This window comes from Carassius gibelio, chromosome A13, assembly GCF_023724105.1.
Source record: "Carassius gibelio isolate Cgi1373 ecotype wild population from Czech Republic chromosome A13, carGib1.2-hapl.c, whole genome shotgun sequence".
NCBI classification, from domain to species: Eukaryota; Metazoa; Chordata; class Actinopteri; order Cypriniformes; family Cyprinidae; genus Carassius; species Carassius gibelio.
Genome location: NC_068383.1, coordinates 23125159 through 23151817, shown reverse-complemented (window position 1 = coordinate 23151817; position 26659 = coordinate 23125159). Strand labels below are relative to the sequence as shown.

The 26659-nt window shown below is 36.3% G+C and overlaps 1 protein-coding gene across 1 annotated transcript; it reads left to right on the top strand.

Moving 5' to 3' along the window:
* Positions 1-205: 205 nt before the first annotated feature.
* Positions 206-26656, top strand: LOC128026680 (vesicle transport protein SFT2A). The gene is made up of 8 exons (XM_052613934.1): positions 206-387; positions 2421-2507; positions 4445-4530; positions 11016-11097; positions 12262-12297; positions 12381-12439; positions 17224-17253; positions 26172-26656. The coding sequence occupies exons 1-8, from the start codon at positions 322-324 to the stop codon at positions 26209-26211; spliced, it is 486 nt and encodes a 161-aa protein (XP_052469894.1). The 5' UTR covers positions 206-321; the 3' UTR covers positions 26212-26656.
* Positions 26657-26659: the final 3 nt, after the last annotated feature.

Sequence of the window (26659 nt, the reverse complement as noted above, 5' to 3'; positions counted from 1 at the left end):
AATAATAATAATAAATGACGGGCACTTTAAAAACAGCGCCACGACTCAGACCCGCGCGAGCACGTTCCACCTACATTTACGCAATGTCCGCCTCGTGCCTCGCGATTGGCTGTCAATCTTCAAAAGCTGTCTATGATTGGTTAGTTTTGGGGTCATTCATTACAGTCCGCCCAACCATTGCAGTCAGTGATAAGATGAAGGGCGGGGCTCATGGGAATACGGGTGGGGAAAAGTAACGTCTTATTTGTGTCAGTGCTGAACTTCAAGGAAGTGTTGGATAATTTCAGCTAGGCACTCCACTGTTTCACCTGTCGAGCAACGATGGAGAAGTTGCGTCGTGTATTAAGTGGTCGAGAGGAAAATGAAGAAGCGGGACTTACATCACAGGTACATCAAGGAGAACGTGTGTTTGTTTGCAGTGTGTCTTCGTCTGTAATTGATAGGCCCCATAGAGTTTATGGAGTACTGTAAATTCACACATTTTTTACTTCTTTTGAGTTAAAACTTAGTAACGTTGCTATTTTACAATAGAGGTAGCAGATGTTAATAGCATTGTAATGGATGAATGCCATATTTATACAGCATGGTGCTCCCGTGTCCTTCAGATAATACTGGGAGTAAGTTAACGTTATGTTATTACCATTATGACCATGTTAAATATTAAAATCAACAACATGATATTACCAGTCTGTGTTATCAAAAACCATAGTAATACCACGGTGCAATTTAGTCATGAGAAATAGTCTACATAAGAAGAATGCTGTACTGTTGTGTTTTTTTTTTTTTTTTTTTTTTTTTTGGTCTGTCTTCTGTATGTTTGCATATAATTGTTATGTGATAATGATATTTGTTAACATTGCTGATTTTACATGCTTCCTGAGATGAAGGATCATGTGAGGTAAGGTCATGACCTCCGGATGGTGTTTAGTTTCTGAAACTAGGCTTTAAGCACTGGTGCAGACCTTAGTTGTTTTTCCATTTAAAATAGCACTAGATGTAAATTATGTACAGTAGTGTCTTAAAGGGTTCATATCATGAGGAATCACATTTTAAGTGATCCCTTTAAGATTAAAAGTTTATCATAATAAAATACTGTAAGCTCTACAGTGCTGTGATGTGTTGTTGTTCGTTATATATTACAGGTGCATCTCAATATATTTGAATGTCGTGGAAAAGTTCATTTCATTAATTCAACTCAAATTGTGAAACTTGTGTATTAAATAAATTCAATGCATACAGACTGAAGTAGTTTAAGTCTTTGTTTTTGCTTTTTAAATTGTGATGATTTTGGCTCACGTTTAACAATATATATCTCAACAAATTAGAATATGGTGACATACCAATCAGCTAAACAACTCAAAACACCTGCAAAGGTTTCCTGAGCCTTCAAAATGGTCTCTCAGTTTGGTTCACTAGGCTACACAATCATGGGGAAGACTGCTGATCTGACAGTTGTCCAGAAGACAATCATTGACACCCTTCACAAGGAGGGTAAGCCACAAACATTCATTGTCAAAGAAGCTAGCTGTACACAGAGTGCTGTATGCAAGCATGTTTACAGAAAGTTGAGTGGAATGAAAAAGTGTGGAAGAAAAAGATGAACAACCAACCGAGAGAACCACAGCCTTATGAGGATTGTCAAGCAAAATCAATTCAAGAATTTGAGTGAACTTCACAAGGAATGGAGTGAGGCTGGGATCAAGGCATACAGACGTGTCAAGTAATTTGGCTACAGTTGTCATATTCCTCTTGTTAAGCCACTCCAGAACCACAGACAACGTCAGAGGCATCTTACCTGGGCTAAGGAGAAGAAGATCTGGACTGTTGTCATTGGTCCAAAGTCCTTCATGCTTCCTTCTGCTGACCAGCTTTTTAAAGATGCTGATTTAATTTCCCAGCAGGATTTGACACCGTCCCACACTGCCAAAAGCACCAAAAGTTGGTTAAATGACCATGGTGTTGGTGTGCTTGACTGGACAGCAGAATCACCAGACCTGAACCCCAGAGAGAATCTTAAAATCATCACAATTAAAAGAACCAAAGACTTGAACTACTTCAGTCTGTGTGCATTGTATTTATTTAATACACAAGTTTCACATTTTGAGTTGAATTACTGAAATAAATGTACTTTTCCACAACATTCAAATTTATTGAGATGCACCTGTATTCCTCTGTAAATGACCAGCCATTCTGTTAATCTTAAATGTTTAGGCTGTAATGCATGATGGTCTTCAATCGTGTGAATGATAATATGGAGAAGCCAGAACAATAGTACATTTTCTTCTTGTCTTGTTCTTCCTGTGGGTATCTGCAGATATAAATCAGAGGCATTTCAATGAAACAAGTTTAAAGCATGAACTCTTGGTGTTTGTTCGAGGGCCGTTATGAGCCATGTGACATCCTGTGATTCTTCTCCGTAGATCCTGGACAGCACAACACTCAGTTTTGGCACACGGGTGAAGTGGTTTGTCATTTGTTTCGCAGGAGGGGTCCTGTGCTCTATACTTGTGAGTTAATTTTCCTCATTATTTCCCCATGAAGCTCTTTATCTGTCAGCCACATTAACCTTGTCGATTTCTAAGACTTATGTGTTGTTAAGTTATTCTTTAAGACATAACTCACCACAGTGATGTCACTACCACAGACCTTGAGAGAGACAAGAAACATCACCGCCCCATCATAATGAGAAATGACCATAATGTTCCCCCCAATTTGATGTTTGAAAATATTTGACAGAAGTTTTAAGTTAACTTTATTTTTTTTTTTATAAATTATCATCCCAAATATTTGATTGTTGACTATTTAGTTTACCATACATTTATAACTTGCCATTTTTGATGGCCAAATTGTCGCCCCCAATTGTTTGATATTTGACAGTATATGTCATAAGAAGTATTAAAAGTTAGTGATTTTCACTCGTCAATGTCAAAATGATGAGAGGGCCAATCAAATCAAAGAAGGTGGGCTTTATTACTCACAGAAACTGCAAATTCCAGCTGTCTATTAGTGTTTTTTTTTTTTTTTTTTTTTTTTTTTTATCAGCGAAAGAGTGAGGGGTAAGATGAAAGTAGTTAACAACATTCTTTTATTTTATTTTTTTATTTTTCAAAGTTTTGAATTGGAAACCTAAGTGATTTGTGTCATTCAATTGAATGTGATGACACTAGAAGGATTTTTCCATTAATGTTATATTAAAAATATTATTTTGAAAACAATTAAAAGCCTATTTTTGTTTTTCACAGTTATATCATCTTCCTTTCTCTTTATTCTTCTAAATCCATTTAAAATCTTAATTTTATTTAATTATTTCAAATAGAAACACCACTCCCACTGGGTTATTTACATCAACCCCTAAAAAAAACACCCCTCATAACCACGTCATGTTCATGGTGTGGTTATGGCTTTGGTTCACCCAAAATAAATTATATTTTCTCACCCTCATTATATTATTTAGACTAATCGGCTAATCTCAGTTTCTCAGTAAAAAAGGTAATTGACAGCAAAACTGTTGCTTGTTGCAATGCAATACATGTGAATGACCACATGATCACAGATGGGTGACTTGGCCGCCCTAATAACGTCACCCTGTTCCTCTTCCCCCTCCCAGTTGATTTCAGTTGGTGTGTGGTTCAGTTGGCCACAGCAGACTGATAACACTTTACTGATAACACTTACAGCAGCGCCCATGAAGTATGCATGTGTAGACTGCTGTACGTTATACCAGGGATTATATATATATATTTACTCAGAAATCCATTAAAAACCACATTGACACCAGTTTCTAGACTAGTCATGCAGACATGGTTAAACAAGTTAGTGCTAATAAAAGCTCTAGCTTCATTTAGCATACTGTGTGTGTGTGTGTGTGTGTGTACTTGTTTTTCTATTCTGGTGGGGACTTAAACCTGAATACACACAGACTCATGGGGACTCGTGTCACGGTGGGGACCTAAATTGAGGTCCCCACGGGTAAACAAGCTAATAACTTACACAGAATGAAGTTTCTTGAAAATCTAAAAATGCAGAAAGTTTCCTGTGAGGGTTAGGTTTAGGGGTAGGGTTGGTGAAGGGCGATCGAATATACGGTCTGTACAGTATAAAAACCATTACACCTATGGAGAGTCCCCACAAGGATAGCTGACCAGACATGTGTGTGTGTGTGTGTGTGTGTGTGTGTGATATTTTGTTATCGAATGCAACAATATTCATACTGTTGTAACTTGTAAGTGTAATTAAATTCCAAACACTGTTTAGGGCCACTGTATATTTTATGTAGCGCAAAGGCTTTGTAACACCACTAGGTGGCAGAACTGTTTAATTTGTTCATGTACAATCTCTGAAATTGATAGTGGATGAACTAGAATGATTTTGTTACATCATAGACATGTTGTTCCAGAGAAATGTTTGAAAATTGATGAACAAGCCTCTACATCTTCTGTAACAGGGAACTGCGCTCCTCTTCTTACCTAAAGCTGGTGTTAAATTGTTCGCTTTATTCTACACCCTTGGAAATATCGCAGCACTTTCAAGGTAAGTGTAATTATGGCTGATTTTGTGGTATTGATGTCGACTGCCTCTTTTTTTTATTGCAAAATGTAACTATATTATCACCCAGCTCTTTATTTTAATTTTGTATATAAACAGTACAGACCAAATGTGTGACTCCTACAATTTCCATAGTCATGAAAATAAAGAAAATTCTTTGAATGAGAAGGTGTCTCCAAACTTTTGGTCTGTACTGTATATAATATATTAGTACATGTGCATAAATACAAATCTCAAAAGGAAATAACAACTGCTTGATTGCTTGTATCATCTGTATTAAAAAAATATATATATATATATATATATATATAGTCCTATTGTATTAGAAAATTATGTAAGTTATATGAGAGCCCAGCTCTAGTATTCTAAATGTAGCCTAATGTAGCCCAGGGGTGTCCAGTCCCGCTCCTGAAGGTCCACTGTCCTGCATTCACACGCTCCGTAAAACATGTCTAAGCTAGAAAGGAATCCGCTTCAAACCACTTGAAACACTGCAGGAAAATCATCCCAAATCCATTTTGTTTTACTCATGTGTGACCCGGATCGTTTAGTTTCATGATGGTGTGAACAGAACAGACCACGATCAGAATCTGATCTTTCTGATTCTGATTTGGGACGTTTCCATACAGTATTGTTCAAAATAATAGCAGTACATTGTTATTAACCAGAATAATCAAGGTTTTTAGTATATTTTTTATTGCTACGTGGCAAACAAGTTACCAGTAGGTTCAGTAGATTCTCAGAAAACAAATGAGACCCAGCATTCATGATATGCACGCTCTTAAGGCTGTGCAATTGGGCAATTAGTTGAAAGGGGTGTGTTCAAAAAAATAGCAGTGTCTACCTTTGACTGTACAAACTCAAAACTATTTTGTACAAACTTTTTTTTTTTTTTTTTCTGGGATTTAGCAATCCTGTGAATCACTAAACTAATATTTAGTTGTATGACCACAGTTTTTTAAAACTGCTTGACATCTGTGTGGCATGGAGTCAACCAACTTGTGGCACCTCTCAGCTGTTATTCCACTCCATGATTCTTTAACAACATTCCACAATTCATTCACATTTCTTGGTTTTGCTTCAGAAACAGCATTTTTGATATCACCCCACAAGTTCTCAATTGGATTAAGGTCTGGAGATTGGGCTGGCCACTCCATAACATTAATTTTGTTGGTTTGGAACCAAGACTTTGCCGGTTTACTAGTGTGTTTTGGGTCATTGTCTTGTTGAAACAACCATTTCAAGGGCATGTCCTCTTCAGCATAGGGCAACATGACCTCTTCAAGTATTTTAACATATGCAAACTGATCCATGATCCCTGGTATGCGATAATTAGGCCCAACACCATAGTAGGAGAAACATGCCCATATCATGATACTTGCACCTCCATGCTTCACTGTCTTCACTGTGTACTGTGGCTTGAATTCAGAGTTTGGGGGTCGTCTCACAAACTGCCTGTGGCCCTTGGACCCAAAAAGAACAATTTTACTCTCATCAGTCCACAAAATGTTCCTCCATTTCTCTTTAGGCCAGTTGATGTGTTCTTTGGCAAATTGTAACCTCTTCTGCACATGCCTTTTTTTTAACAGAGGGACTTTGCGGGGTATTCTTGAAAATAGATTAGCTTCACACAGACGTCTTCTAACTGTCACAGTACTTACAGGTAACTCCAGACTGTCTTTGATCATCCTGGAGGTGATCATTGGCTGAGCCTTTGCCATTCTGGTTATTCTTCTATCCATTTTGATGGTTTTCTTCCGTTTTCTTCCACGTCTCTCTGGTTTTGCTCTCCATTTTAAGGCATTGGAGATCATTTTAGCTGAACAGCCTATCATTTTTTGCACCTCTTTATAGGTTTTCCCCTCTCTAATCAACTTTTTAATCAAAGTACGCTGTTCTTCTGAACAATGTCTTGAACGACCCATTTTCCTCAGCTTTCAAATGCATGTTCAACAAGTGTTGGCTTCATCCTTAAATAGGGGCCACCTGATTCACACCTGTTTCTTCACAAAATTGATGACCTCAGTGATTGAATGCCACACTGCTATTTTTTTGAACACACCCCTTTCAACTAATTCAACTAATTGCCCAATTGCACAGCCTTAAGAGCGTGCATATCATGAATGCTGGGTCTCATTTGTTTTCTGAGAATCTACTGAACCTACTGGTAACTTGTTTGCCACGTAGCAATAAAAAAAATATATGAAAAACCTTGATTATTCTGGTTAGTCACATTGTACTGCTATTATTTTGAACAATACTGTATGTGGTACTGAATCTGATTCAACCACAGTCTGAATGATCATAGTACAATAATTCATGGTGACTTAGACTCTAATTTTTCCCCGCTAATGGGAGATTTTACATAGCGTTAGTTCTTTGGTCACTCAGTGAGCATGACGACGGTTGTCAGGGTAGAGGCTGTTGTTTGTGACCGCTCTAGAGTCACAGCTCTATATAGCCATCTAAAAGAAAATGAGAAATGAGGCTTTGCCAAATAATTGAAATGAAATGTTACATGTAATATTTAAACTTATTTCAGTTAACGTTTATTTTTAATAAAGTTGTAATTTAATTTTGTTTTGTTGTTCTCTTGTGCATGAAGGTCAGTTAAGCAATTTGATGTTGGCCACATTTAATAATAATGTGAACATCCATCCGGATCTAAGCAATACATCAGAATTGAGCTCAAGTGCTTGGCTTGTGTGTGACTTGTTCTATGTTACGATTTTCTTTGTTCTTCATTTTATTACTAACATTGTTTTTTACAAAACAGTAGTTACCCTGAATATGTATTCTGAAAGCACTATATAAAGAAATCTGACATTTGAATATTATTGTATGTTTTATATTGTATGGATTTGGCAGACACAGATCTGTTTTCCTGATGTGCTTGTATTGCTCAGGCAGCTATAGAAGCTGTTTTTTATTTTATTTTTTATTTATTGATTTATTTATTGTCATTTATGTTTTCATATTGTGGGAGCAGAAGACCAAATCCACAGCTGCCACTCATTACCCAAGTGGCCTCCGTTGTCCTTAATGGACCCGGACTTCAGGAATTTGTTCATGTCTTTGTTCATGTCAGTTGAAGGCATGATTGCATAAAGAGGCTGACGTGATTAGTTGTCTAAAGCCGTGCAGTTAGTGTGCTTTCATAACGTTGTGCTTGGTCAATGCACCGGCTCAGAGGATGGCTCTGTTTCAAGTTGTCAAAGTCTTGTAACTTCTCTTCACAAATGTTCTCTGGCTCCCATTGACATGCATTGTCTTGTAAGTAGGGCTCAGAAGTTTGTTCTCCTCCTCTTACAGTGTTGTTGGGTTGCCATGTGGGGCGAGATGTTCTGTTCTCAAAGACTGAAACAGGTCTGTCTGGTTCTCTGAAATCAGCAGCAGGCTGAACAGTAATCGAGACGATATTTTAAATGGATGATTGAATTTTCTCTGCACGGTCTAGTATTTAATCAGCTGATGTTTCATTTTTCAGTGAGTAGTGTGCAGGTGTTATTAACTTTTATTACCTACAGGAAAGATATAAAGCACTGAGAGAGAATCCTGGGCCCTCATTTATCAACATCACGTATGCACAGATTTGTGCGTAATGAGTGTGCAAGAACAGTTTCACGCAAAGTGTGGGATCTACCAACTTCTACTTAAACGTAGTAATGTGTGTTAATATAAGCACAACTCTGAGCATGCTTACACAGAGAATCTAGTGGCAGAATGGTGATACTACAAAAAGAAAGTGCCTCTGCATGTTTCCTGTGTACTTTAATTGCAAACACTCAATTTATAAATGTATAGTTCAAGCTATATATTTGCATAATTTGTATAAAAGCTATAAAACACACACACACACACACACAAACACACAAAAGGTCCTACTTTGTATTTTGTCTTGCGTTTAGTCAAAATATAAAAAAATTCTTAAATTAAGATACATTTACTAGAAAAATAAAAAGACATGAGATATTTAGTTTTAAGTGAATTTTGCTTAAAACAAGTAGAATCCTCTTAAAACAAGATAATTTTTCTCACCCCATTGGTAGATCATTTCACTTACTTTTAGTCAAATGCACTTAATTTAGATGAAATAAATTATTTTTTTTAGACTGTAGACAAGACAAAAACGCTTTGGTTGTTTTTTGTTTTGTGCAATGCAGGGAAGTCATTTGAAATGTAGCTATATAAAGTGTCAAACCATGCGCTGTGCAGAGAACACGTTTTCAAAGAGCGCACCGATCTGTTTAGTGAGAGCACAGAATGGCTTCTCAGTCAGTAAAAATATGTAAAAAAATTTCCCCTTTGACCTTTGGATGTAAATTATGTGTAATGTGGATGGAATTCCAGAAAAGCATGACATTGCTGTGTCATAGAAGGCTTGTGGTCACTTATTTCCAATCATGATGCAGGAACCAGGAAGAGACCCAGTTAGTAACCAGGGCACTGAGATGGAAAAATGACCCAGAAGAATTCCCCTGGAATTTTCCAAAACTGCGCCTCTGCATATCCGCTGACTGCTTTTCACTTGTGTGAGAAATCATTAAACTGAGCCATTCGGCCTCTTCAGTAAAGATTTGATCAGGTTTGATTAGTAACCAGACTCTGTCCTCAACCACAGACTTGTCCTGACAGAGCAGAGGTTAGGTCTTTAGAGTGAAGGGTCATGCTGTCTGGGTTACATGCTTTAAATTCACACAACATTGCTTCTGGTCATGGTAGTGATTTGGAAAAGATTCGGGAAACCTCGTTTAAAGACCTAGACTGATGCAGATCATGAGGTTTATTTGCAACTCTGCATTTACATTCAGAAGACCTGTTGATCTGAACTGAGCTGTAGTTATTGGATTAAGACCATGATGTATGTTTATTATGAAACCTAGCGTTCTCTTCTTCCCAATATAGTAATAAGAATGATGTTTAATTTGTTTCATTCGTTTTTGGCATTTAGCTTGAAGTAACTGTAGGTTAGAGGACAAGCAAGTGAGCAAGCCCTTTTTTTCTTCTTTAGACTGTTCGACCATGTTTGGAAATGTCAGATTCTGTCCGCCCTCAATGCTCGTAGGAGAGAGGATGACATCATGGCTGGCTCATGCATTAGTGTTTGTGTGATCTAATGAGTGTCCTGGTTAGGGTTGCTTGAGTAATGCAGGGGAGATGGTTCAGTCTCCTGGGGCGGGATCACAGCCCGTCTCCATCATTTTGATGCTTACTGATTTTGCTGATGTCTCAGAATAAATTAATAAATCTTTATAGATTTAGGAATTATGCTAATTGGTGCCTTTGGTGTCTTCCACCAAAGTGGATGTTGAGTTTTTCTTTTTTTCTCAAAACAGCAAGTTCAGGGGCCCTATCATAGACACGGCACAAGGTGCGGCGCAAGTGTTTTTGCTAGTTTCAGCCCGACGCGGTTCTCATTTTCTTGTCCTGCGCTGCGTTGTTTAAATAGCTAATGCATTTGCATCCATTTGTGTGCTCATGGGCTGGTCTGAAAACTAGATGTGTCCAGATGCATTGCTGGCGGGTTGCTATTTTGAGGAACTGAAAATAGACCAACTCAAACCTGGTCTAAAGTCTGGCGCAATGTTTTTTCTTTATGTAAAGAGTGCGTTAGTATAGGCGGGTCCACAACGCATGTACACGCTGCTTATTAAACACACAGGGACACACAGCAGCACACAAACATGCTTTTCTTTGCGCTTGCTAATTCCACTGTGTACATTTCAAATCTGTCATGGTGGCACGATCGCAACTGACTCTTGAATAGGAGATGAGACTCTGATTGATTTGTTGCATGTTACGCCCAAAAAATACCCATTACTCACTAAAAGAATAGGGACAACCCATTAAAACCATGTGCCCGGGTGTGCCAACCACTTTCCGGTCGCTAAACTAGCAAAAGTTGTTTCGTACACTCCCCGAGTGCACCTGCGCCATGCGCTTTAGACCATGCACTTAGATCATTAAAATTCCCTGATCGCTTTATTCCCTGATTGATTAATAAAGTCAAACTGCATATGTTTTGGAAAGTACACTTACATACAAAAAAAAGTACAATTGCATACAATTTTCACAATAACTAAATGCACATTGCTAGTTCTAACCTGACGAGTTGAAGCGAAATTTTTTATATTTTATTATCTTGTGAGCTATCACATCCAAAATGATTCATCAAAATCTGTCAGACTGACATACATATATATTAAATGTAACACTGTAAATGTAAAAATAAAAATGTGTTGCACACATACAACAGTGCATATCCGTTCTTTGTGTACTATAGAATTGACTTTTACCAGTAAACTTTTACCTAGTTGAAATCCGTATATAAATAATGTTTGCATAAAAATTGGAATATCTTCAAGATATCTCTTTGCTGCTTGATTAATGACTGATTAATGCACCTGTAATGAAGTAATGGATACTGTGCCTTGTGAATTGATCTGATTCTGTTTCCCTCTTTTTCCCAGCACCTGTTTCCTGATGGGCCCTTTCAAACAGCTGAAGCGAATGTTTGAGCCCACCAGGCTTTTAGCCACCATTATGATGCTGGTAAGAAAGAGCCTCTGTGTTAGCACTGGACAGCTAATGACAAAAGACATTTTGGAAAGGCGAATTTAACCTTCTAGCAGAACCGGTTGACTCATCCTTATTAGATGCTCTTTTTACCTGGTCATTATATTAGACAACAAAATGTCAAACCAGGTGGAATGTATTTAGGAAAAAAATGCAAACATTTTAAAACATTTTACAAGAAGTTTAAATCAAAGTGTTAATAATTGACTTGTGGCAGATACCATATTTCAAAGTCATAATTAAAAAAAAATAGACAGAATATTGATGTAGTTGCGTTAAATTAATGCGACATTACAGATATGCACATGCAGGCTAGTAGGACAGAAGGAGTGCTTTAGCCTTTTACTGTCACAAATCTGGAAGCTCTTAAAGGGACTACGAGGCATTAAGAGATTGTAAGGACTGCTGTAGTAATCCAGAGAAATCACAGCCACTCAGTGTGACACTTTCCCCCGTAATCTGTGTTTGGTCTGAATCTGTTCACACTTGCTCAAGCACAGCACGATGTGAAGCTTGTTGTAACCAGACTGTCAAATGATCGTTACGTGTTTCTGTGCAGACGCATGATGAGCACCTTCTTATGATCTTTGTTTATGATTGCAGTTATCATAAAAGATTTAAAATATGGAGTGAACAGGAGTTATTTAAGTACTCTGGATTATTGCCAACTATTAAAAGAACATTGGGTGTTTAACTCTATATAAATATCATATACATAGTCTATATTTCTCTTTTTCACATTCTATGTTCCTACTCTATTCTCGGATATATAGATATACATGGTCTATATTTCTATTTTTGTAGTCTATATTCGTACTACTTCAGCATAGTTTTTATTATTATGTTTCTTACATTGTGTGTATAGTTTGTGTGTGTATAGTTTTGGCATTCATTGTGGACAGCAAAGTAAGAGATTCATTGCTCAGGGAAACTTGTTTTCCACACTTGGGTATATGACAATAAACACTTGGAATCCTTGAATTATCTGGATTAATCCCAGATTGTTGATCTCACCAGCTGTTAAGAGGTTTATTGTTTCCATGCATATACAAGCATAAACCTCTATGGAAGTTCTTTGTGAAATGCCTCATGTTTATTTGACCACAGTTTCTTAACCCATGTGTGCTTTTTTTTTCCCAGCTATTCCTTGTGCTGACTTTATGTGCAGTGTTTTGGGTAAGCTTCCTCACAACAGGTATTGCTGATACTTGAAAAAAATGTACATTATTCATATTTTATTGCTCTTTGTTTCCCTGCAGTGGAACAAAAGGGGCCTGGCGATCATCTTCTGTATTTTGCAATTTTTGGCCATGACATGGTAGGTGATAGATTGTCAATCATCTTTTAAAAATAATAATAAGAAAACGTTTATAAGATTTATTTTATTTTGTATCTTTGTTAAAAATGTATCTTACTCTTAGTAACTTCATTTTAGTACTCATGTTCAGTACATGTTAAAAATGGTTTCTAAAAGATTTTTAAAGTAATTTTTTTCTGCTGTTATTGAGTAGAATTGAAAGTACTATAACTAGAAAAATAAGTTTGTCATGTCATGATAATGTGATAAATCTTGATATTAGTGTCTGTACATCTCTACATGTGTGTTATGACAGTTATCCTGAAATTTAACCCGTAGGTCAAACGCTAAATTACTCTAGCAGCTACAGACCTGAGCACTTTTGGTCTTGCTGTGCCCAGGGCACCTAAAAAACAAAACAAAAAAACAATTAGCAGCTCGCTCTGCTCTTTCCTGGTTCCCTGCTGCCTGGGCATCTCTACTGGTGTAGGCTCATAACCTGTTAATTAAACTGTGCATGCAGTTTGTCATCAGTGACTGCCTGCTGGGTTAGAGCCAGGAGCTTGAGTCTTTGGCAAGGTGAGGAAGTGGACCAAAAATAGATGCATGATCAGGGTGACTGAAGAGACTAATGAGAGATTACTGTAGGTAGAGTATCATCGGTGTAACTGGTGGAAGATGGTGTGCATTAAGACTAAGAAAACATTCAGTCAAGAATCTAACTAAGAAATACATGCAAGCAATTTTTTTGTTATGATGGATAGTGTAGTGATGTATGTCAGCACAGTTCACACAGAAGCCAGCTTTCTGTTGGTCATTGCGGTGAATCCATGTGAACAACTTGAACCTGCTGACTGTGGAAATATTTTGTCCTTATGCAGAACCCCCAATCACATTGAATCTATTGAAATTACTGAATTATGCTCAAAATATTTAGTAAAACAGTGGTAAATATCTTTACATTTAGGAACCCAAACTGTTATTACTCTTTCGCACATAATACAGTCGGCACTCTTTGTGGCAAGGAATGAAATGATACCTTAAATTGTGTCTTGTGTTATTTCTGTTCTAAGCAATCAAACTATTTTTATCTGCCGGGCGTTAAAACACTGAAATATATACTGACCTACAGTACAGACCAAAAGTTTGGACACACCTTCTCATTCAAAGAGTTTTCTTTATTTTCATGACTATGAAAATTGTAGATTCACACTGAAGGCATCAAAACTATGAATTAACACATGTGGAATTATATACATAACAAACAAGTGTGAAACAACTGAAAATGTCATATTGTAGGTTCTTCAAAGTAGCCACCTTTTACTTTGATTACTGCTTTGCACACTCTTGGCTTTCTCTTGATGAGCTTCAAGAGGTAGTCACCTGAAACGGTCTTCCAACAGCCTTGAAGGAGTTCCCCGAGAGATGCTTAGCACTTGTTGGCCCTTTTGCCTTCTGTCTGTGGTCCGGCTCACCCCAAACCATCTCGATTGGGTTCAGGACTGTGGAGGCCCATCACTCTCCTTCTTGATCAAATAGCCCTCGGTTCCTTCAGTGTGACTCTACAATTATCATAGTCATGAAAATAAAGAAAACTCTGAGTGAGAAGTTGTCTCCAAACTTTTGGTCTGTACTGTATACTGAAGGAAGGCCATATCTAGAGACTATAATAGAGAAACCACCCTAGCAACTGCATAGGAAAGCTTTGGCAACCCCCCCAAACCACGAGCGCCCTAGCAGCCACCCAGAACCACCTAGCAGTGCCCCAGCAGCCAACAAAGAGACTTTAGCAACCAGACAAAATGCCTTGGCAGCTCTCAGAACCTGTTTGCAATGCCTAGGCAACAACACAGATTTCATTTTATTAAAGGACATGTGAAAGCTGCTTATCTATTTCACTTTAATGATTGGCGCTGCTAACAGTAATGTGCCATTGATCAGTGTCACAGTGTGGAACATCAGCATCATCAGCTCAAGCACATTAAGATCACGAGCTCAGCTATATCTTTCCCCCTAGCTGAAAGTTTGCAAACACTTGGAGTTACGAGAGGGAGCTATTAAAGGCTACTCAATGCTCAAGAATGATAGGTAGAGACGGGCAGATGGGCAGTGTTCCCGTGCCACTAAAGCAGCTAAGCAGAAGTGGGCAGCAGAAATAATCTGATCCTCTAAGCGTGTCTTGATCCCTTCACTTGGCCACGAGCAAGCACACAGGTGCTGAACCAGGTGGATGGGGCTTCCCACTTCACTATGCAAAGACCTCTGCGAGACAAGAGAGGAATGTTGTGTGTTTGTGGAGTGATTTCTATTTGCAACACTTCACCTACATGTCTAACTTCATATGCGTTCCACACACATGGGTTCTCTCTGTTAGAACTAGAACAGAAAAGTTCTTCAAAGCAAAATTTAGATGTTGGTTTGACAAAGCTTTGCCTGAAAGTTTAAGAAAAGTTTTGAAAAGCATTGAACTTTGAAGGTTATGTAATATTTTACACAGCATTTCTGGTTTGATAGATGATCGTCAGATGAACAGAGAGGACAGTGTGTGTGTGTGTGTGTGTGTGTGTGTGTGTGAGAGAGAGAGAAGATGGCCATTTAACAGGTCCTGGCTGCCCAGTATTTAACACGTCAGTGGGTCAGATTTTATTGGCCATGTAATTGGCGTCAGTCTTACTCTGACAGGAGTCACTCTGGCGAAGAGAGAGTACTGGGAAAACTGCAGGGAGGATTCCTTGATGCTAGACATTTCTGAGAAGCTTTCAGTACATTAGCATTTCATTTGAAGTCAGTTGTGTGTAACAAATTCGTAATCAGTTTTTCAATCATTTGTAACATGGGGCTTATTTTTCAGATATTTTTTTTGGCTGTATATACTTTATACTTTGTATTGTTCTATATTTTGTTGTACTTTGTCTCATATATATACATATACATATATATATTAGTGCTGGGCAACGATTAATCACATGATTGTCTGTGATTAATCGCATTGTCATGCACAAAACTAATAATGCATTAAAAAGTAGTGTAGTAGTGTAAAGTAGTTTTATTTAATAGTACTGCTATACGAACAAAAGTGCAATAACATTTGGTTTGCAAACACTAAACAAATAAGGTGCTTTTTTTACAGCAGTATTCCTTTTACATCGTAGCAGTTATAATATTTCTTGTAAATCTTATCTCTTAACATTAAATAATTAAATATAAAACTAAAATAATAAAATAATTATCGGCGTAAATCTATATATATATATATATATATATATATATATAGGGTGAATTGCCCTAATGTAGGACATTTTTGCATTTCAGATTTCTGTGACATATTGCGATGTGTAGGCAAAACATTAAATCCACACCTAATACCATTTCAGAAACCCCAGGATGTGTCCTAAATAAATCAAAAGAGAAAATCCGGATAATACAATCATAAAAGAAATGATAGACATATTAGTGCTCTTAATGCAAGTCGTCTGAGAAAATCTGCAGCTTCCTAATGTGGAACAGATGTGTTCCTAATGTGGGGCACTTAAAAGGCCAAAATCATTTAATAAGCACATTAGGCCAAAAAGTAGCAGGATTGTTTTGTATAAAATGAATGTAAACTTAATATCAAATTTGTCATTGACCTTTGGGTGGTCTTCACACAATGTGCTTCCAGTGTGATGATTCCTCCACCCTCATTTCTGACTGTACATTTGAGATGGATACATTTTGATCATTTGACACAACAACTTTGGTAACCCAGAGTTTCACTGGAATTCATGTATTTATAGGGGAGCTACAAGCAAGAAACCTTAAGAGTCCCACATTAGGCAGTGTCCCACTTTAAGGCAATTCACCCTAAGGCAATTATATATATAAATATATATATATATTTTGTATGTTTCTCTTATGGCTTCAGACGTTTGTTCTATTTGAACGTAAGTGCCCTGTGAAGTGGACATCACAGGATATTCCTCCATGATTCCATGAGTTTGAAGCAAACGTGTATGTTCCAATCAAAGTGCATTGAAGCGTGCGAGACATGAATATAAATAGTATTTATTTACAGAGTTATGTGATGTCACACGTGTCTGTGTGTGAAGATGTTGCACAGCGCAAATATGTGAATGAATGTTCTGAAGCGAAGTAAACATCAACAGATTAAACCCTGCTCAGGGAGTAGGGAGCAATGAACACTGTGTAGGGAGGGACTATGTCAAGTTCATGCACGGAGCTCACTTCTAACGAGCTGATTATCTGAATTAATCAAAAGTGAAGGAATTTACATATGTTATATGATACAAAATATTACTAAAATACATTATATTTCTATTTGTAATACATTAACTTTCTATTCACCAAAGAAGCCTGAAAAAAGTACAAGTTTCTACAGAAATAAGCAGCACAACTGCTCTCATGATGATTATAATGATAAGAAATCATCTTCAGCACTAAATCATCCTGAAAGTTCAGCTTCATCATCAAAGAATTATATATTTTTTTTTTTTTAGAAATAACAAATATTATTTAATCATTATTTAATTATTTAATATTTCTATTATTTAATCTTTTTTTTTTCTTTACTGTACTTTTGGTCAAATAAATGTAGCCTTGGGTGAGCATAAAAAAAAAAACACTTAAACTCACTATGAAAGCATGTCTACTATTATTACATAATTTCATTACTATAATAACAAGCTGTAACTGGCATCTGTGACGTACATATGGATTTGTCCTTTTTTTATTTTTATTTTTTTTTGCATCTGCTAAGCTTTTAATGGGACATTAGGTATTAACACTGTGTGTTTGTGTGTTTTTAGGTACAGCATCTCCTACATTCCATTTGCACGGTAAGTAAATGCCTCTGTAATTTTTGAAAATACTGTGTGCAGAAACCAAAATAATATGATGAATGTTAGTTGGCTTAGTTCATTTAGCAAATAGATATTTCCTTCAGTTATTTTTACCCTTAATTTATGGCCATTGAAATGTAATGTAGAAGCTTTTACTTTCACTGTTCATTTTATTTCATCTTATTTCATCTTTAATTTAATAGCATTTTAGAGTTGCTCCATTGCACAATGTTTTTTACTGTAATAATGCAAGGAACCACTCATACATAAATCTTGTAACAGCAATTAACTTATTTTCTGAAATATGTCATGTTTTTTTATCACTTGAATCATGCTACGAGTTATATTCCAAAGCCACAAATATAGTGCAGTAAACCTCAAGCAAGCAAAATAAGCACAATGTATGCTCACATTTATATTGATGCAGAATGAGAGAGACACGTACAGGATGCTAGTTTCCCTTTTCATTTAAAATAAAGGTGTGTATGCAATAGTTGTTTATAGTGAATGTCCTTATAATCAGGGCTTGAAAACGGAAAAAAAATCCAATCGGTTCACTCGAAGCAGAATCAATATGTTAACGTTTCTGTTCTGCGTTCCTCTGATATTATTACCATTACGAAACCGGCTCGGGTGGAAGAAATACCGGTTAATAACGTTATTTAAAAAAAAAACAATATTATTTGCCTATAATTTGCCTAATAATAATAATATAATAATAATAATAATAATAATAATAACAACAAAGTATAGCGTGAAATGAAAACGGCAGCTTCCGGGAAATTTGAGAAGCTCTGGTAGTCTATTTTAGTTCCCCTCACTCCACAACAAATCATTTCAATTAACAGTATTTAGAAAAGAACAAGAATTACAAATATAAGAAACTATAGCAATATTAACGACAAACCAAAAGTAATTAATTTAGGCTAAAATGAAACGGATACCAACGTTGGGTCTCTCATTCGATACAAAATCAAATGTTACCTTATTTACGATGTATTTGAATGCCAAATTATTATAAAAATAGCCTAGCTATATTTACAGTGTTTATTATAGCCTACTATAAAATATATATATATATATATATATATATATATATATATATATATATATATATATATATATATATATATATATATATATATATATAATATAGCGCATCTATCTGAGCATGATGGTGTCCTCAAAGTTGGGAATAATCAAAGGAGAGCTGCATGCTCAGGCTCATGATGCACCAATGGCGCGAAAAAAAGGCCTTTTTTGCGCTGCGTCATCATCAGGCCGAATTTGGTCTTAATCCGGCCCTGAAGGTGGTGCATTGCCATTGAGACTTGTCTATGATGAGTCCACAGCTGAGGGGACATTTCACTCGTTGGCTTCAGCATCACATTTGCATATGCCGTCCTGCTGGAATTCGTGATTCGTTGACAGCAAATTTCAAATATTAAACGGAACGATAAAATAACGTCATTAACCGGTTAATGGCCATTTAAAATTTTCGATTCTGTTCAGAACTATACAATTTGATTTCGTTTCTGGTTCTGTTCCTGTCAAAATTTCGTTTGTTTCCGGTTTTCGTTTTCGTTCCTTGAACCAGTTCAGAGCCCTTCTTATAATCTTTGTTTAATCCAAATGATGATGCAACAGAAGTTCTCTCTCTCTCTCTCTCCTTACTGTCAAGTAACTTTAGTTACTTGTGCATTGTTTTACTTACTTGCATTTTGACATATCCGATTGGACAACAAACTTTACAGTGAATGTTTAACATCATATTAATTGCATACATGCACTTCATAGACATCCTTAATCTCTGATAACTCCATTCTACTCTGTGTGTTCTCCAAGAGTTTCTTTGTCTGGTCACAGCGTTGTTCACACTGTTATTGTAGTCCTGCAGCTAGTTAAGCATGATAATATAGCCAGGCTTGTGTGGGCTCTAACTGAGATGTGCGACACAGGTAAGCCGTGTGATGAGTCGAACTAGATTAGCTGAAATGCCAGTTTAAATTCCAGTTAAATTCAGTAGAAGCAATAAGTTTTTCTCCACATGGCAGCGTGTCAGATTGTGACACCCTCTCTCAGTTCATGTTTGTTGGGTGGGATTGGGTTGTGTACACATGGGGAGCTGAATTCCCTGAATGAAAATGTGTTGTTATTTACTCATGGCCTTCACCATATGGCACTAATCCCCAGCTGAAGCGCTGCTCTCCCAGCGCCATGCAGAAGGCTCCTCATCATGAGCCAAGTAAATGTATTTATCTGATACATTAACAAAGATGTGTAAGAGGCATTTTGCTTATCCAGATCTGTTTCTTTGTTGGGGCTCTTTGTGAGAACCTACACTCTTTTAGGAAAAAAGCTGTCATTGGGGCAGTACCTTTCAAAAGGTTCACTTTAAGTACCTTTTATGTACTAATATGTGCACTTTAGGTACTAATGTGTACCTTTAAGGAACCAGTATAGACACTTGTGTCTACAATGGTTTACATTGTGTAAAGGTACCGCCCCACTGACAGCTTTTGTTTTTGTCTGAGAGTGTACTGAGACTCATTAAAGAACGTGTGCTCTCAGTTGTTGAAAGTGTGTTGTATCTTAGTTAATTTGCAGTTGAAAATTATTGTCAATCGTTTATAAATCATTTGTATTAGTCTGCTTGTCATGACCCTTAAAGGGATAGGAGTATACAGGAAGTCAAATTTGGAGGAGAGTTCATCTAAAGTGCAAATTCTGTCATGGTCTGCTCACTTTTATTATTTTCTGGAGATTTGGAAAACTGTTTGTGCTGCTCTTTTCCATATAGTCAAGTGAATAGGCTGTCAAGCTCCAAAACAGACTGAATAAAAGCACCATACATGTACCATTAAAGGTGCTGTATGTTATAGTTTTTTCTGTACTGAAGTAGTCTCAGCCTCAGATGTCCGTTGGCTGAACGTTTGATGCATATGGGACACAAAAGTGGAAACACTTTAAGAGTTTCGAAGTCGTCATCGGATTTGTTTGTATTATACAGGATTTCCAGGAGACGTGTGTGTTGCGTTCTTTAACGTTCTGCCTGGAAACAAAGATGTCGTGCCGCCAAACCCCCTCACGAAAAAAGAAAGCCATCGTGTTTACAACTGTGACGACGAGCGATTTTCAAAAGTATGTGAAATATTTAAAGTTCACGGTATAGAATCTTTAAAATACGTCAGAGAGTTGTACGCATCGGTCTGTTATTATGGCGACATTTCCACACCCCGAAACGTGACTCTGAAACGAAATGAACTGTGACTGATTGTTTGACATGTCGCTCAAACGGCCTCATGGTCTGCCATGGATTCCAGACCTTAAGTCATCAGTCTGCACGTCTGTCAATGCAAGACTAGTACTAAACCATATACTAAACCAAAAATACTGTTGCATGTTTCCTAAATATCCACAAAGGATTTAGTTCACATGCTTGTTTCTCTGAAAAACAATGCTAGAGCCAGTTATTCTACTTTGAAATGTATAATGTGCGTTCCATGTCATAATGTCTGTTTTAGTTTAGATCTGTGTGATCCCGCCCAATTTACCCAATAGTATTTCAACACCTTGGGGTTGCCAGCTGGTGGAAAACACAGCCATAGAAGAGAGCGTCAGAGATGATAGAGTCAGAGATGGCAGATTCTGCCCAACCTAAAAAGCCTCAGCATCCATCTAAAAAGCACTAGAGGCAAATTAAAATCTGGATAAATGATTTATTCATCTCACAGTTTAGGGCTTGTCACTTTCCACTGTCAGTTGCGCTCATTCCTGTTAGGTGTCCTCAATCTGGTAACACGTGTGACCATCGGCTCTAAGGAGAAAGGGTAGAGACAAACAACTATTTTTAATTTGGATTGCTGTACCCATTTATACCCATTACACCTTTAGAGTAGGGCAACTTCAGCGAAGAGGAAATGGAGAAGGGCAGCATGGACATCTAAATAAATTCCCTTTTAGTGTTCAACTGAATGACATGAGAGTGAGTAAATTACAACAGAAGGCAAGAAGAAAGATAATGTGGTGAAGAAAACTGCAGGTGAAAATCATAAAAGACATGGGACAAAACAAATAAAAAAACATCTAGCCCGTGATAAACAATAGACATCGTAAACAAGTCACAGCAGACAGAGCATTCGAGAGGCTTTGACTGGAATTGGATATCCAAACAGAAACTAATTTTTATAACATATAGTATCTCTTGCTGAACCCGACACCCCCCTCCTTCCCTGCCAGAGGTGCTGGTGTGTGTTTCTGATGGATTCTGACAGCCAGGACGCCCCATCCCCCACCAACCTTACTCCCTTCCCACTTCAGAAAACAATTCCTCCTGAATGATTCCCTCTGTGTTCCACCTGCTGCGCTAGCTTCATTCAAAGACCGAACCCTGGACTCCTCTCTCCATTTATCTGGAGATGGTTCATCTACACCATTGTTTCATTGTTGATTGTTTTCCTAGAAATAGCCTCAGCTTTCATCAAGCTCAGTAATGCTGTTGTTGAGTGGCTTGGGGCTCGTTTCATTGTGTTTCTACTGGATTAGCATGAGCAGGCTCCACGTCATCAGCTGTTTATCCCACTGATCTCTGTTTTCAACATTGGGCTGTGCACATGTTTTTTCATGAGCATGCTGCATATCCACAATCTAATATCGTGATGATTATAATGCGCTTTTTATTTGGCCATTAAGGTTCTTAAAGATCATGTCATTAGATTAGATTGACTTCCCTTCTTTTTCTCTCAAGTATGAGCGTGTTAAGATGTTAAATCGTATTTTAAACAGTTTCCCCTCATCTTGTTGGAACCATGTATTACTTTATTTCTTCTGTGAATCATTAAAGGAGGTTTTTTTTTAGTTTTATAGTTTGTATTATAGTGAATTATAAATGGTCAGTTAAAGTTTGTTATTTTGCTGTTTTTATCATTTGTATTAGTTATGTCATTATATATATATATAAATATATATATATGTATGTATGTATATATATATATATATATATATATATATATATATATATATATATATATATATATATATATATATATACATATATATATATATATATATATATATATATACACACATGTATGTGTATATATATATATATATATATATATATATATATATATATATATATATATATATATATATATATATATATATATATATATATATACATGCATGTATGTGTGTATATATATATATATATATACATGCATGTATGTGTGTATATATATATATATATATGTGTATATATATATATATATATACATGCATGTATGTGTGTATATATATATATATATATATATATATATATATATATATATATATATATATATGTATATGTGTGTATATATATATGTATATATGTGTGTGTGTGTGTGTGTATGTATGTATGTGTGTGTCTTGGCAACTAGCTAAATTAAAATAAAAAACTTTTTCTATTTAATTTTTTACATTTCAGTTCAATTTTATTTTATTTCAAGCAATAACAAATGTTTATATTGTAATATTTACTTATGAGATACTGAAAATATTAGGAGATAAATATTATATTATTAATATGGAGCTAATGTTGCATTAAACATCTTGGCAACAATACAGTATAGGCCAGCTTGAAATAATGGTTCCCTCAATAAAAATAAATAAATTATATATATATATATATATATATATATATATATATATATATATATATATATATATATATATATATATATATATATATATATATATAATAAATGAAATCAAAAAGCTTTTTTTAGCTTTATAGTCCTAACATTTACCCCTCCTTTTCTGTATTCTCCTTGTGTATAACAACAACACATTTATATTTGTGGGAATAATATGCTTACAATAATCCCTTAATGTATCTGCTTTTGTATTAGCCCAAAATGTGTTTTGCGTTCTGGTCATTTAAGTTCTGGCTTATTCAGCTTTTTTGAGGAAATCCGCTGGTTGTGCTGGAGAGCCGGGGTTTCCGTTGCTTCGATATTTCATCAGAACGCAGGGGAGTTAATCATCATTTATTTATGTGCTGTATGTGCAGTGCTTTTAAGGCTAAACACTAAACCGTCTCCTGATCGTGATGCGGTGTGGGTGCGTGTAACGCAGGAGGGATGAGGAACAGATCTGCAGACGTTCGTCAATCTCCCTCCTCATTCTGTCCTTCTTTTCTCTCTATGATTCTCTACTCTTTTAACCTTGACTGTTTTAACGCCTCCTCCACTTTCTGTGAATTTTGAGCTTGACAAAGTCTGCATAGCAACACGTTTAGAGAGGGTGACAGAGGCGGAGGAGAGCGGAGAAAGGGTGGAGGCTGAGACGAGGAAGGCACCGTGACCTTGTTCTGCTGTTGCCTTGGAGACCGTGATGGTTACCTCATCTCTTAGCTCCACATCAGGACTGGGCCACATCGCTAAAAATATTTTTCAGCCTAATAAAACCATCTCAGCATTTATTATGTATTTGCTGTTTTTTCCCAAGAAGTCAGGACCATAATTTTCAACCAAAAAATAATAATTAATTAATAATAAATAAATAAAAAAATCTGAAACCCAAAGCATCAAAAAATTGTAAAACAGCTCTTAAAAAATGTTAACAAATTAACTGTATTTAACTTTATTACATTAATTATCAATGAGCAACACATTTGTTTCAGTATTTATTAATCATTGTTAACATTAGTTAATAAAACAACTAACATTTATTGTTAGTTGATGTAAGCTCAGATTCATTAAATAATATTAACTGATACAGCTTTTGATTTTGATATTTATAAATATTGAAATTAATATTTACATAATTGAATGCGATAAAGATAATAAGATAACTGATAAATGGATATTATTATATTAACAAATGTAGCCTTATTGTAAAGTGATACCACCAAATGGTATTTAGGAAAATTGCTGATTTAAAAGAAAAAATCATTACAGTCATCAAGATCTAGGGGGTCAGTTATGCGATGGTTTCCCGCCAAAACAAAATCAAATACAGTATTGTTCAAAATAATAGCAGTACAATGTGACTAACCAGAATAATCAAGGTTTTTCGTATATTTTTTTATTGCTACGTGGCAAACAAGTTACCAGTAGGTTCAGTAGATTGTCAGGAAACAAATGAGACCCAGCATTCATGATATGCACGCTCTTAAGGCTGTGCAATTGGGCAATTAGTTGAAAGGGGTGTGTTCAAAAAAATAGCAGTGTGGCATTCAATCACTGAGGTCATCAATTTTGTGAAGAAACAGGTGTGAATCAGGTGGCCCCTATTTAAGGATGAAGCCAACACTTGTTGAACATGCATTTGAAAGCTGAGGAAAATGGGTCGTTCAAGACATTGTTCAGAAGAACAGCGTACTTTGATTAAAAAGTTGATTAGAGAGGGGAAAACCTATAAAGAGGTGCAAAAAATGATAGGCTGTTCAGCTAAAATGATCTCCAATGCCTTAAAATGGAGAGCAAAACCAGAGAGACGTGGAAGAAAACGGAAGACAACCATCAAAATGGATAGAAGAATAACCAGAATGGCAAAGGCTCAGCCAATGATCACCTCCAGGATGATCAAAGACAGTCTGGAGTTACCTGTAAGTACTGTGACAGTTAGAAGACGTCTGTGTGAAGCTAATCTATTTTCAACAATCCCCCGCAAAGTCCCTCTGTTAAAAAAAAGGCATTTGCAGAAGAGGTTACAATTTGCCAAAGAACACATCAACTGGCCTAAAGAGAAATGGAGGAACATTTTGTGGACTGATGAAAGTAAAATTGTTCTTTTTGGGTCCAAGGGCCACAGGCAGTTTGTGAGACGACCCCCAAACTCTGAATTCAAGCCACAGTACACAGTGAAGACAGTGAAGCATGGAGGTGCAAGCATCATGATATGGGCATGTTTCTCCTACTATGGTGTTGGGCCTATTTATCGCATACCAGGGATCATGGATCCGTTTGCATATGTTAAAATACTTGAAGAGGTCATGTTGCCCTATGCTGAAGAGGACATGCCCTTGAAATGGTTGTTTCAACAAGACAATGACCCAAAACACACTAGTAAACGGGCAAAGTCTTGGTTCCAAACCAACAAAATTAATGTTATGGAGTGGCCAGCCCAATCTCCAGACCTTAATCCAATTGAGAACTTGTGGGGTGATATCAAAAATGCTGTTTCTGAAGCAAAACCAAGAAATGTGAATGAATTGTGGAATGTTGTTAAAGAATCATGGAATGGAATAACAGCTGAGAGGTGCCACAAGTTGGTTGACTCCATGCCACACAGATGTCAAGCAGTTTTAAAAAACTGTGGTCATACAACTAAATATTAGTTTAGTGATTCACAGGATTGCTAAATCCCAGAAAAAAAAAATGTTTGTACAAAATAGTTTTGAGTTTGTACAGTCAAAGGTAGACACTGCTATTTTTTTGAACACACCCCTTTCAACTAATTGCCCAATTGCACAGCCTTAAGAGCGTGCATATCATGAATGCTGGGTCTTGTTTGTTTTCTGACAATCTACTGAACCTACTGGTAACTTGTTTGCCACGTAGCAATAAAAAATATACTAAAAACCTTGATTATTCTGGTTAGTCACATTGTACTGCTATTATTTTGAACAATACTGTATGTAAGAGCTCTGCCCAGCGACAACAAAGAAACAATCGTTCAAAACAAGCGTTTTTTTTTTTTTTTTTTTTTTTTCGTTTTTCATAACAAAGAATTAAATTGAACGTTAAGGCAATAAAGCGCATTAATGTGGAGCTATCGGGTTATTTGGGATTAAGTATGGTTTTCATCATCAGTATTTTCATTATCCATCTGTTTCTCTGGATTTCGCTGTGAGCCTCCCGTCCGTATGTAATAGCCTACTCTTTATTGAGCTGCCAGCTGTAAACATCCATGTCTTTTTGTTTTCACAGGGATGCTGTTATGAAGTGTTTCACCACCTGTTTGAGCTGAATCTGACGATCGTCCTGAATACTAAACGTCAAAAACGATCTCCAAACCACACTGTTTTCAGTTACCTTAAAATAACATTTCCTCTTGTCTTAATATAATAATTTTAAAAAAGAATTGTGTGATATTAAGAGTATGTGTAATATTTGCATTTATTGCAAGCCTTACCAGTTTTTTTTTTTATTTTGTTTGTTTGTTTGTTTTTTTGTCTGTGGCGGATAAATGCTTAATAGAGAATATACTGCCAGTTAAATCTGAGTGAAAACAAGTGTCTTGTTATAACATGTGACGTTTATAAATGAACTCAATTACTACATTGTTCACTTTTGTACAGGAAAAAAAAAATGCATTTCTACCAAATATATTAACAAAAAATGGGAGAAAAGCCTTTTCGTATGATACAGTACCATGCACCAAATAAATAAATGCAGTACTCAAGCTTTGTTCATTC

Excerpts from the sequence above, each read along its gene's own strand:
- LOC128026680 (XM_052613934.1), top strand. The coding sequence starts at position 322 with ATGGAGAAGTTGCGTCGTGTATTAAGTGGTCGAGAGGAAAATGAAGAA. Across the intron at positions 12,440-17,223 it reads CAATTTTTGGCCATGACATG|GTACAGCATCTCCTACATTC; the intron begins GTAGGTGATAGA and ends GTGTGTTTTTAG. Across the intron at positions 17,254-26,171 it reads TCCTACATTCCATTTGCACG|GGATGCTGTTATGAAGTGTT; the intron begins GTAAGTAAATGC and ends TTGTTTTCACAG.